The following is a 12,779-nucleotide window of genomic DNA, read 5'->3' on the forward strand; positions in this document are numbered from 1 at the left end:
GCAACAAGAAAAACCTTGTAGAAAACCGTAACTAGCACAGAGCAGTAGTTAAACAAACCTCTCCTAAAAAGCTCTTCTTGTTAAAGAGACATTTAATGAAGAAAAGGCTGATCTGTTTGTGAATGACTGATGAATCTGACTGCACTTTATTACATTTGCCAAGTATTGTGCAGTGGTGCTGCAGTACAGCAATGCACTGATGCCTTCATTGTAAATCTGTAAAAAGAAATGTTTTGTGTTTTGTCTCCAACAATAAAAGTCTGTGTAATTTTACGGAGAGGAGCTTGTCTCTCTGTGGTCGCCTCTTTAGAGCAGCAGAGCTCCAGAAATCCTGGTAATAACAGATTCGAGGAGAGAATAAGAGGAAATGCAGAGTTTTGTCTCAAAATACCTTTAATCATACAACATCAACAGTCCATATTCCATGTTTGACAACAAAGCCTCAGTGTGCAGTCAGGATACTTAGGACATTTAAAGAGGTGAACGAATACAGGAGTTTACAGACAACGTTGGCTTTCAATCGGGAATCTTGAGTGTCATTTAAGGCTAGGGTTGGTAATTCCGGAAAAGATATAAAAAGCAACTGATACATTCTCGCCAAAGCTACGTCCCCAAAACAAATGAACGACACTGCCTGACAACTACTAGAAGAAGACTTTTATCCGTTACCTGCTCGCTAACTTCTGACTATTGTCTCTCAGGCAGGTCGGTTAGTGACAGACAGGTAAGCCAGCCAATCACTTCGTTGGGTCCGTATGAAAAGATTTGTTATGTTTATTACAGTCCTGCAAGGGCCACAGAAACCATTTTATTCTTCATACAACTTCATTTGTCAGTGGTGAAAAGGATTTCCACAAATAAGCTTAAAAATGTGCTTGAGAAACCAACTACCAACCCTAACTTTAATACTTGAAGTATACGATTGACATGGATTCACTGGATATTTTGACAAGTATGAAGATGATTCACTTCCACCAGATCTCAACTCATCTAAACACCATAGGAGAATTTGGACAAGCATGTTAGTTGACAGCCCCAGTGAGTGAACTGGTGACTAGAATCTGTGCCAAATAGCATTGAAGCTGTTGTGTGGGCTCAACCTTTGATTAAGGCACTGTTACATTGAGTTTCTCTGTTAATTTTCAGTTTTTCATTGCACAAAATGTTATGCCAAACAAGTTATCTCCAGCTAAGTAAATAGGAGCTGTGTATGTTTTGTATTGATGGGGTTCTTCTGTCTTCCTGTGTGTGTCTAACTTCCACTCATCTTTTCCTGCACATTTACGAATGTGAAAACACAGCGAAGCTTAAAACACGGAAAAATCAATGGTATAGTTCACAGCTCGCCTACTGGGAACAAGGTGCTGTCCCATCAGTCCTTGCAACATTTCTATCTCTGCCAAGGAGGTTATGTTTTCACCCCTGTTCCCTTTGTTTCTAAGCAAGATTACTCAAAAACCTCTGGACAAACATCCACAAAACTTGGTGGAATGATGCAGCATTTGTCAGGGAATAACCTATTAAATTCTATAGTGAATCCAGATCAGAGGGTGGATCCAAGTATTTTGTGAGGCGGGGTGTTTTTCAACGTTTTCACCATTTCCTCAAGGAAAAATTCATGGATACTGATGAAAGAAGTCAGGCACATTGAGACAACTGATCTCTACGAGGGTGAGAAATTTGGTGCCGCTTGATTGAATTTATGGGGTCTGTTGGGCCTTGGCACAGGTACACGCTCTACGGAGTGCCATTGCAGTCAATGTGTTTCTGTCTGGTGAAGAGTAAAGGAGTGATTAAAAGTGAAGAGTTTCACAAAGTTGTCTTTCCATGAAACAGTCATCAGTAGTATTTACACTGCACAGGACAATGCTAACATTCTGCGAAAAGGCCACTGGCCAATTTCAGTCTGCAAACTGTCATTGTATGAGTGAGTGCTTCATGTCGAACACGCTCAAGGCTAGTCTTTCAAACACAGGCAAGTCGGCGCAGCAACCGGGCGCTCATTGTGTATTAAGATGGGAATCACACGGAAATACTGGAGAAGACTGGTAAATCTGGAAGTTAGTTGGTTGCAGTATAAATAGTGTTTACAACGAAAGCTGATCCTGTGTTGGGTAAGGCACTCTCTCCTGAGCTGAAGACTCCAGGAAAGAAACAAAAGAACAGTAACACATCCATCTCAACTCAAGTTTAAATATATTCTGCCATGCCTCCAAAAAACATCATACATTCACCCTTAGGACACTCACACATATGCACACAGACCTAAAAACACACAGCCATCCTCTTATTCTATGCTGACACACAAAACATATCTTTCTCTCATACATAAAAATATTTGTCGACTTATTTCCACTCCAGAAAGTAAAGTGCAACCTCATTAACTCTAGTCAGGCCATTTGGTCTTTTCTTGTTCATTTTTCTTCTCTGGCCTCTCTGTCAGGATGCTATTGACCTTCAGTTTAACCAGACTTTACAACATAAACTGAATGGAGGAGATTATATCTGCTTCCCTTGGTAAAGAGTCTGGCTGAATCTGTGTCCAGCTGTATACCACCACACTGATGGATACAACTGAAAATGTGGCTTTGTGCTTCACACAGACATTTTTCATGTCTGTGGAAATTTTAAATATATTATACAACCCCAAATCATGAGCTGGAAAATATGAACCAAACGGTACTGAGAAGATGCATTTGCCGAATTTGTAATTAAAGGCATTGAAATGAACGTTCTCGAGGGTCATCATCATAGGCGATGTCTTCATTGTCCATTGCAGCTTCAATCGTGTCCTTTCCTATATGTCAATGATCTGGATAAATGAAAGCAAGCCAGGAGTTTGCTCACACCTACCCAGAATTCTCTCTGTTTGGCGCAGATTAAGGCAAAACACTTTAGCATGAGCCTGCATTAAAGGAGGGTTTTTATAGGTGCCATAAATTTCCATCCTGCCTCCATTAGTAGCTGTACATGGACAAGGGTGTGTCCTCCATCATGTCATCCTGCACAGAAAGAATGAAATAACATAACAAGCCATTACATTGTGTGTTTACACAGTCCACATGGTCAAAAGTGCTTATATATTAAACAATAGATTTTGAGGTGCCCCTTTGTAAAAGGTTTATAAGTTGCAATGGTTATATTTATCAGGGATCAATAATTCATGTACAAATGTTTTATTAATCTGTTAGAATCCATTAATAATATATTAGAAAAAGCTCCATGACAAGCAAGTTACTAATTGTAAAGTTATTAAAGTCGTTTACTTTTCCTTGCTGAGAGTTTAACATTACGATGGATATGCGGTGAATATGAAGTTACAACCAGTTAGCTTGCTAGATGTCCAGGACCGCAAAGCAAGATAGATGACATGACAGCTCCCCAAAGGGAAGCCAAAGCATCTTATTCGCCACCCTGGTGGCTGGCTGCAGTATAGGTCATAAACCCTGCCTTCTCCATGTTCACGGATGGGTCAGGGTCAAACTAAAATGGCAAATTGCATGGCAAATATTCTTTTCTCAAAGGGGGCTCCTGTCATTTTAGGTAGTTTTTATCATCATATTGCCTCATATTCCATTGTACTCATATTCCTGGTAAGTTTGGTTTTAATAACTAATGTGATGTTAAAAAATTGGGGTAAATTGTTACTGGCAGCTGAGACTGCCTCACAATTGGTCGAAACAGCATTTGTATCTGGGATATTTTGGCCTCATTTCTGGTGGTGGGGAAGGATAAACACCAACTTGTCAACCGAAAAGCTGTTTTTATTGATGGTTTGTACATATTATCTGGTATAATAGACATAACAGATTGATAGAGCATTAGTTTTTGATCAACAATCCTTTAAGCCATTAGTTACCTTTTAAAAAGTGGTAGAGATTTGGTTTGTAGCAGTAAATGTTCAGTTATTCCAAATAAATACTTTTAAGTAAATGTTGTCTCTGAGACAGGACAGTAGCTCACCATAGGTAAATCCTGCAGCCTGCGGAACTCTGGTCGGTTGTCTCTTCGGCGCAGTTTGAGGAAGAGGAGCAAAGTGATGACGACAGCAGTGATGATGAAGGCTGTCACCAGGCCGGCTAGGAGAGGGTCTAATGTGGGCGATTCGTGGACCATCATTGCTGGGAAGGAAACAGAGAACATCGCTGAGGGCCCATTCCTCTATTAACTCAGAGTAGCTCAAGTAAACAAGCTGAAATGGCTTTAACTTCGCTGTTGAAAAAGAATTACAGGTCCTTACATGACTGTTTGACGCTGTGACTGGATCTAAATATAGACGCTACAGCAACAAGTTGAGCTCGGGTGTCCTTCATGTAGCTCAGGACAGAAATGTCAAACACTGGATGGTGATGTTAACCTTGCCTGTAAAGTACTTGATCTCATTGTTGAACAAGGAAATTTATATCTAGGGCATCATTTTTGGATTTGGAATCAAATGCATAGAATAGAGTGCTGCATAATCTGTGAAAACATCATCACTCTTTGACCTTCAACTCCTTGTACGTATCTCTATGCAGGAGGTTTTGCAAAGGAATTCTGTCTTGTAAACTCAGCTTTTTTTTATATCATCTGGTCAAAAGTAACAACAACCACAGAGCAGCGAAATACTTCCCCGTTCCTCTGGCTAATGGAAAGAGGCAGGATGCCAAGAGTGGCCTTATAAAACCATACTGAGTGAGAGGAGCAGAGAGATTTTATATTTTAGCTGTAAGCAGGCTTGTCAATGGAGAGAAGTTTTTCCTCCCTTTTTTCCATCCACAGCTTAAGCCTGGAAACAGATATCTCATGGTGAAAATATAATAATTATACGCCGGACATGCAGAAACACAGAAAGTGGATGAATAAATCGTGTAGTAGGCAGACAAAGGGTGTGAGAGACAGACAGAAAAAGAAAACAGAGCATTCTCAAGGCCCAAGTCCCATGACTGCTTCAGTGCTGTTCCTAAACAGAGCTATAATTGTGGAGTGCCTGGTGGTGACAGTGCTTGTGGAAGATATAGATGGGCATGCGTGGCGTGTGTGTGTCTGTGTGTGTCTGTGTGCGTGCGTGTGTAGAAGGGGGGACTGGTTTGTGCTGGAAAACTAAACACAGTGTCGCCTCTGTTGTAAAAACCAACGCACTTCTGCCTCTGTCAATATCCAGCCAGTGAAGAGTCCAGAAAAAATGTAAACACCAACACAGAAGATGTTTTGCACTTACTGTCACCCCCAACGTTCAGCTGGGAGGGCGTGTCAGCGTGGGCTTTGGCCTGGGGGGTGGAGCTGCTCGGTGGGACGGTGGTGGACTTCGCTTGGCCTCGGGTTGTGTGGGACTGTGATGTGTGTTGAGATTTGGGGGTCTGCGACTTAGCATTGGGGGACTCTTGAGAGGAGGAGGTGCTGGATGTTGACTTGGACTGGGTGCTGGTAGCCATAGTTGTGGTGGTGGTGGTGGTGATGGTAGTTTTAGGTTTTGTTGGCTCAGGTGTTGGGGCAGTTGTGGGTGGTTGTGTTGTGGGTTCGACCGGCTGCTCTGAGGTTGGGATGGAGTCAGGAAGTAGCTTTGCGGGGTTGTTTGATGAGTTGGTGGTCGTTGTGTCTACAGGCGCATCATGAGTCGTGTGAGGGGGGCTTGTGGTGGTGGTGTGAGAGGTGGAGGTGGTGGTGGTTTGAGAGGTGGTGGTCTGGCTCACAAGAGGAGGAGTTTGAGGCTGCAATGACAAATTGTCAGCTTGGTTTGAACTGTTTTCAGGAACAGCTGACACCGTGGGAGATGCGATGTTTGTATCTACAGAAAGAAAAAGACAACGTTCTCGTCAAAATACAGCAACAATTCTATCAGGCTGATATTTCTTCATTAGTATGATGGCAGTAGCCTAGTTAATTTATGAAATGTGATGTCATATCTGACAGAAGAATAGGAGGAATTAAAGGGCCAGTTTACCCAAATCACTACTAGAAATCAAGGTTTTAAAAAATACATCTCTAGTTTTCTGCCTTTACAATAGAGCTAAATGAAGTTTCATTGATGGCAACACTTTGAATAATTGGGAGTACGTTAGTAGTTCCTAGATGGATAGTAACAACATTCATGGTTCTCTGAAGATGTATTCTCATGTTTGTGAATGTCAGACTTTCTGCTGCCTCCATTATGAATTAAACATTTATGAAATGTCGCAATAATGATTAGATGGATTACCATTAAATGTGGTATTGGTCTCCTCTTCAATATGAATTGTAATTCTCTGATCTTTTAACTTTAATCAACACCAACATTTTAATGTACAAATACCTGCAAAACCATAGAGTGTATACAAACTACAAATACGCTCGACCAATCGATACTTGGTCTCTGCTGTCAATTGTGAGGTTTCAACCTGTTTTTATTGCATCAAGAAGTGAAATGTGAACCTGGACTTAAGAATAAAATGAAATGACAGAAACCGTCTTGGAGAAAATGTGATTTAACATGTATCTCCACTTTTTAGTTTGGTCCACATCCCATCCACTTACATGGAGGAGGCGTGGTTACTGGAGCCAGCCACCTGGTGGCGATCATGATGATTTGGCTTCACATTTTGGGAGAAGTCATATCAACCATCTTAAATAGAGTCCATGTGGAAAACGAATGACATTTTATCCGCTGCACTTCATCTTTAGTGCTAATGCTAATATGCTAAACTAACTAACTATAATGGACAGGATCCCTGCTTGATATGAGCGTGGTAGCACTGTCATTGAGAGCTTGTTAGCAGGCTGGTGTTAGCATTAAGCTCAAAGCAACACTGTGCCTTAAGCCTGAGACTGGCTGTAAACTCTTGAAGTGTAAATGTCCAATGCTATTAGCATCACAAATAAAAATCCATTCAGCTCTATTGTGCTGAGATGAAAGCAGAAGTTTTGAATATCAAAACCCCAGATATCTGAGTGGTATGATGCCACGGCTACAACAGCTTATTAAATGCTATATATTATAATTATAATAATATATAAATAGTCTGAAAGTGTGCATTAGCCTGAAGATATGTTTATGAATCTAATGTGTGAACCAGCACAGTGTGTGGGTATGTATGTGTGAAGAGAGAGGATAAAAAAGGGTGTGCGTGTGTGTGTGAGTGTGTGTGTGTGTGTGTGTGTGTGTGTGTGTGTGTGTGTGTGTGTGTGTGTGTGTGTGTGTGTGTGTGTGTGTGTGGTAGGGGGAAGTATTTCACTTCTCCCCTTCTCACCACCTTGTGAAAAGTCGCACAGCATTTAATCACTTCTCTCCTCAACACCATCGCTTCAGTGTAAACTCCTCTACAAGTACATTTTACCATTGCTCTCCGAACCAAATTGTTCCCTTTTGAACTAGAATGTCACACTCACAAATATAAGTACCACAAATATGCCCTATTTTTCACCTACAACCTTGCATTATTCCCATGAAAATATGTGAAAATGTTAAGTTATTACTGGAACTGAAATAACTGGATCGGCCCAGATCTGTCCTAAATTTGAATGGGATCTGTGATCTGTGATCACCCTCATCTTTTTTCATTCTCTGTGCTAGTTTTTTTATTTGAGTCTGAAGTCTTGGTCTCTGTGCTTGTGTTGCATTTGTGCCATGATTGTCAACACTTTATAACCCTGTTACTATGTGGCCTTGTCTTCTTGACATGGAAAGAAGAGATAAGGACTCTGTTAAATATAGCTCCTAAAACTCTGAGCCCCCTCCAGCTGGACATCTGGCTAAATTCTTCTGAAGTGTGACAAATCTTCCACACTCTCAAACCTTAAACACACACAATTAATAGGAGTATAATCAGAGTAGTTTTTCATGTGTTTATATTTTCCAACATCACATCACGTGCAAAGACCAGATATGTGACTGAGTCCACCATCTGTCTACCGTCATATTTCCTTATTTAATATATCTTATTTTCGTTCTATAAATAAGAGGTCAATAGTTACCGTTTTTTTCCTCCGGTTGAGGAGCCGGAAAGGGGATTTCCTCCTCTTTAGTCGTGGTACTGGTCAAACTGCCGGTGCCACTGGAGCTGGTGTTTGTGTCAGAGCTGTTAAGTGCCTGAGCAGGATGACTGGTGGGTTCCGGGCCCAGAGCAGGCGTAGAGGCTGCAGCTGGGGCCTCAGTGAAGACCTCAGCCCCCGGAGCACTTTGTGAGACAGCAGCATGTGGTTTACCTAATGAGGAGAAGACAGTGCCAGAGTTAGTTGATGGCCAATTCCTAGTGATTTTCAGTCATTAACAACTTATTAGCTTATCATTACAGCCAAACATGGAGCAACAGACCATAGATTGTCTGTGCAGCAGACAGACTGTGGATCTATGATATAACTCAATAGTTTCTGTCTGTCTCTCTGTCTTTCGATTTTCTAATTTGACCAGTGTGATGGGGAGTACATTGTTGACTGTGAAGTAATTTCTTTGAATTAACAAAGAGAATATTATTTAGTGTTTATCTATATAGTAATAATTCAAACCAAAAATGTACATGCATATATAAGTGAGATGCTTCACTTGTATCAACGATTGTTCCTATAGTTTTATCAGAATGCTAAGTAGCCATTAGGAAACGGGATGGTCCCCCCTACCTTGTGCTCTAGTGTTATGCATAACTTGCATCTAAATATAAACAAATGATATATATAGATATATAATAAGAGGATACCGGACCATGTGTGTCTGCCCCATCCTGAAGGAGTGACGAGCTGCCACTGCAAAATGAAGTGGAAACCCTGCCCACCTAAACTGGACACAGGTCTCTCTTAGAAGACATTTTAATGACAATTAGAAATGAGAAATCATTTTTAGAAGATTTAGACCCCCCAGAATTAAGCTGTTAAGGCTTTCAGGGGGTCCCTCATATTTCACACCCATAGTATAATTATTTTATTATTGTATTGTTATAACACTATTATTTATCACTTCTGGATACCGATCCACATCTGGCAAAGGGACTTGTCTACCTCATTCTGACTATCTGCTGATTTAACAAAACAATTTCCTTGGCATGGGTTCAGCAAGGTTTTATCTTATCTTATCTTGTCTCATCTTCCGAACCTCTTTTGACTTGAAGCAAAGTGAAGCTATGACCCACTGACTTGTGAGCAGTTTGACTTAAGTCATGTATCCTCATCCCGCCAAACAGCAAGAGTTTAGGTGTTTCCTCATTTTGGAAAATTGAAAAAAAAAGATTTGTGTTGCAAGAGTATTCTGCTTTGTTCATCTTGTTAACTGTACATTTGACCACTCGCATTTATCTTACGTCCTTTGTGTGGTTTTGATCTCCAGATTTGGAACTACTGAACTAAATAAATACTGAAATTTCCAATAAATCACAGCACACCCACATTAATGTAAAACATAATTTCAGACTATAACATAAAATGGATAAGGACCAATTTTGACTTTTACTTTTCATGGCATCAGCTACAAACCACATGAGACGAAAGTAATTTTTGGTTTTTGAAGTAATATGGTTTTAACGAGGACCTTCCATCTCTCTCTCTCTCTCACTCTTTCCCTCTCTTTTGAATTTTCTCCTTGATGTATTTAGCACCACTGCACCAGACTTCATCTGGGTTCCGGCCGGCTTCCTTTTGATGAAGACCAGAGAACTCAAGTACTGTAATGTCATTACCGCTCAGTTACTGCCGTGATACCTCTCATTACCTGTATAATCACTCACACAGCTCATCAGCAGAGTATGAGCGAGAGAGAGAGAGAGAGAGAGAGAGAGAGAGAGAGAGCAAATGATACAAAGTAGACATATAAATAGACAGAGGTGCTTGGCTGTATAATACTGGCCTTGTTCTCTCACTTTAGCTCCATTAGAGCAGCTTAGGTCAAATGCTGAGGTCTGTTTTGTGAACATATAACTCTCTGTGTGTTTGTGTGTGTGTGTTTAGAGTAGAGTTGAGTAGATAGGTAAAGAGAACCACTGTTTCCACTGTTGCTCACTCCTCTGTGTAGATATTACAGGCTCTTACAGCCTCTCAGACCATTGCAGTGTGTATGGGAAACAGCTCTTTCTCACTTCTTGACCCTGCCGGGGAGGAGAACCGAGCAGCCAACCATTTCTCTGCGAGCAGATGTCTGCAACTTCAGCACCAGCCTATCATAGCAGTCCCTTCTCTGTGAGACCTATATGCAGTCGCTTATATAAAAACACATAAAGCTGCTATCACAGCATGTGATTGTGAGTTTTGGAGTCGATAGCACAGATCGTTTTGACCCGATTTTTCCTTTAAGTGGAACTGAAAACAGTGGAGGACTGAAGCAGCTCTGTGCTGGGCCTTGTCAGCACTTATTTTAACTGTTTATTGGCAGTGTGTGTGTGACCTCTCATGATGCATGTCATGCTCCTGGCCTCTCATCTTCTTTTCCACTCCTGCTAGGCCTTATTATACCACATGAGAATTTCAATAGCTTTAATGTGAATCAAATTCTGCTTCACGTGAGGTTCTACCAAATAATTAGTTTCCATGAGACTGTAAAACATTAAATTAGATTTAGCTCATATAATCATTCTTTATGTAGTACTGTTTGAGTTAAAGTTTATAGAAGAGTAGTTAGGTTATTGATTATTCAAAAATGGCAACAGCTGTGGCTGAGGGGTAGAGTGGTCGTCCTCAAACCAGAAGTTTGGTGGTTCAATCCCCATCTGCATGCTGAAGTGTCCTTTGGCAAGATACTGAACCCCAGATTTCAGCAGTGTGTGACAGATAAAGCGTAGCATATAATAGCGCTGTTTGAATGATTGCATGAAAGGCTAAATGTTGCTTGTACGATGAAGAGCTTTGATTGCTCTATAAGACTGTAAAAGCTCCATATTAATACAGTCCATTGAACATTTGTAAATAAAATTTTTACTAATGATTTTAAACCTCATTATCTGGACAGAAATTGAGAATGTTAATAAAGTTAATATAACTAAATATGATATAACTTCCTTAGTTCCTCAAAGTCATGAGACGTTGACCATAGAAACAAGATAATTATGGGGTTGTCTTTAAATTCTTGTCTTTAAATCCTGCTTAAGATATGTTTATGCACATAAAGACAAATACAGACAACATGCCATTTAAATAAGTCACTGTACTGAACCTGATACAGTAGCCACACTGTATTTAAATGTGTTCATTAAGTCTACATAAGGCACTGTGCAGAGGAAAACCAACTAGAATGAAGCCAGTGAGATGACAGTGTTCCAGTGGATCTCTGCTGTTTTCTGTTGTTATGAATTCATCTTGAATTCAGTTTAGCTTGAAGGGCTGATAGGACAGTTGTACCCAATGAAATCTCATCTACTGTCAATCCTCTCGTTTTACTCTGACATGAGAGGGGCTGACGGGGTCAGAGAGAGAAGAGAGGTAGGAGGGGACAAAGGAGGAAAGGTACAGCATGTGGAGTGGAGAAAGTAGAAGGTGGGGGCAGTGACATCCAGGTTTGTGAGGTGTGTAAATGTTGTACAAGCAGAGAGAGGAAGTAGGGGGGTGATGTGAAAGATAAACTGAGGCTGTTGAAACAAAAATCAGAGTTTGAATAAAATCAACCGAGAATGAACTGTTTCAGTTTCAGTTTTGCTGAAGGTGGCAGAGAGTCAAGAGAGTCAATCTGATGTCAGGGTTCGACCGACAAGAGGAACTCAGATGATGGTGAAAAAAAGCTTGAGCTCTGTCCAATTAAATATCTAATTATCAAACACAACCAACATAGGTGCTACAGAGGCAGGCAATGTTGATGGTGTGTATTAATACACATGTTGTATTGTTCTAAATCAGACTTTGTTGAACAACAGTGGAAACACAGAGCTTCCTCTATGATCCACAGCTGCTCAATGATCAGAAGATTGTCCCAAATACCTATGAATAACTACATTTATGTTTTAAGGTTGGACAAGTGTTTAGCAAGTAGTATAGGTTAAAGTCAGAGTAAGTCTATACAGGACAAAGATGAAAGCCAATGTAATGACTGTGAGTGTGTTGTGAGGAGCAAAACGTTCCAATTCCGGCCACATATTGAGGATTTAATGCTCAAAAAGCAAAAGCTGCAATAAAGACAGAATCAACCATGACGTACCATCTTCAGTGGATCCCAAGTTAACAGTCAGCAGCAGCAGCAGGGCACAGAGGACAGTCCAGAGTTTGTTCTCCATCATCTCACTCCTCCTCATGTCAACAGTAAATGTCGTTTCCTCTCGTCTTGTTGTCACAGGACAGTTGAATAGGTCGCTCGAAATTCCAGTCAGATGCAGGCCACGCAGTTACAGTAACACTGTCCTACTGCGCACTGCAGCTCTGTGTGTGTGCGTGGCTGCAGGGACTGAAGGAGGAGTGGGAGGAGGAGGAGGAGGGTGTACATGACTGACTCTCTCTCTCTCTCTCTCTCTCTCTCTCTCTCTCTCTCTCTCTCTCTCTCTCTCTCTCTCTCTCTCTCGCTCTCTCTCTCTCTCTCCAGTGCCACGTGTTCCCTGTTGGCTCTGACTATGCCATGGCGCTGGTTTAGTGCGCAGACTGACACCTATCCGCCAAACAGCACAATGTACGACTGTGAAACAACGCAAACATATTTCGAAGCGATGAGACTCACACAATCATTTGACATTTCATTTATATCTGTACAAAAGAAAAATATAAAAATAGATACTTTACCCTGATATTAATTTACGGAACACAAATGTTTGTTTGTGTACTGTATATGTATTCACTGATTTAAACATACAATCATAAAACATACAATCATAATAAAGTAAAGTTATGTAAAACAACTTTTTACAGTTTACAAGTGATCTTTCATA

At 40.8% G+C, this 12,779-nt stretch overlaps 1 protein-coding gene across 1 annotated transcript; it reads right to left on the minus strand.

Annotated features, from left to right (window-relative positions):
- Window positions 1-375: 375 nt before the first annotated feature.
- On the minus strand, window positions 376-12,296 carry LOC133010156 (uncharacterized). Its single transcript, XM_061077616.1, has 5 exons — window positions 12,062-12,296; window positions 7,930-8,160; window positions 5,201-5,767; window positions 3,964-4,121; window positions 376-3,002 (listed from the first exon to the last, which is right to left on the minus strand). Exons 1-5 carry the CDS (start codon window positions 12,153-12,155, stop codon window positions 2,958-2,960), a joined length of 1,095 nt encoding a protein of 364 aa, XP_060933599.1. The 5' UTR covers window positions 12,156-12,296; the 3' UTR covers window positions 376-2,957.
- Between the last annotated feature and the right edge of the window lie 483 nt (window positions 12,297-12,779).

The sequence above is a fragment of the Limanda limanda genome, chromosome 9, assembly GCF_963576545.1.
Source record: "Limanda limanda chromosome 9, fLimLim1.1, whole genome shotgun sequence".
NCBI classification, from domain to species: domain Eukaryota; kingdom Metazoa; phylum Chordata; class Actinopteri; order Pleuronectiformes; family Pleuronectidae; genus Limanda; species Limanda limanda.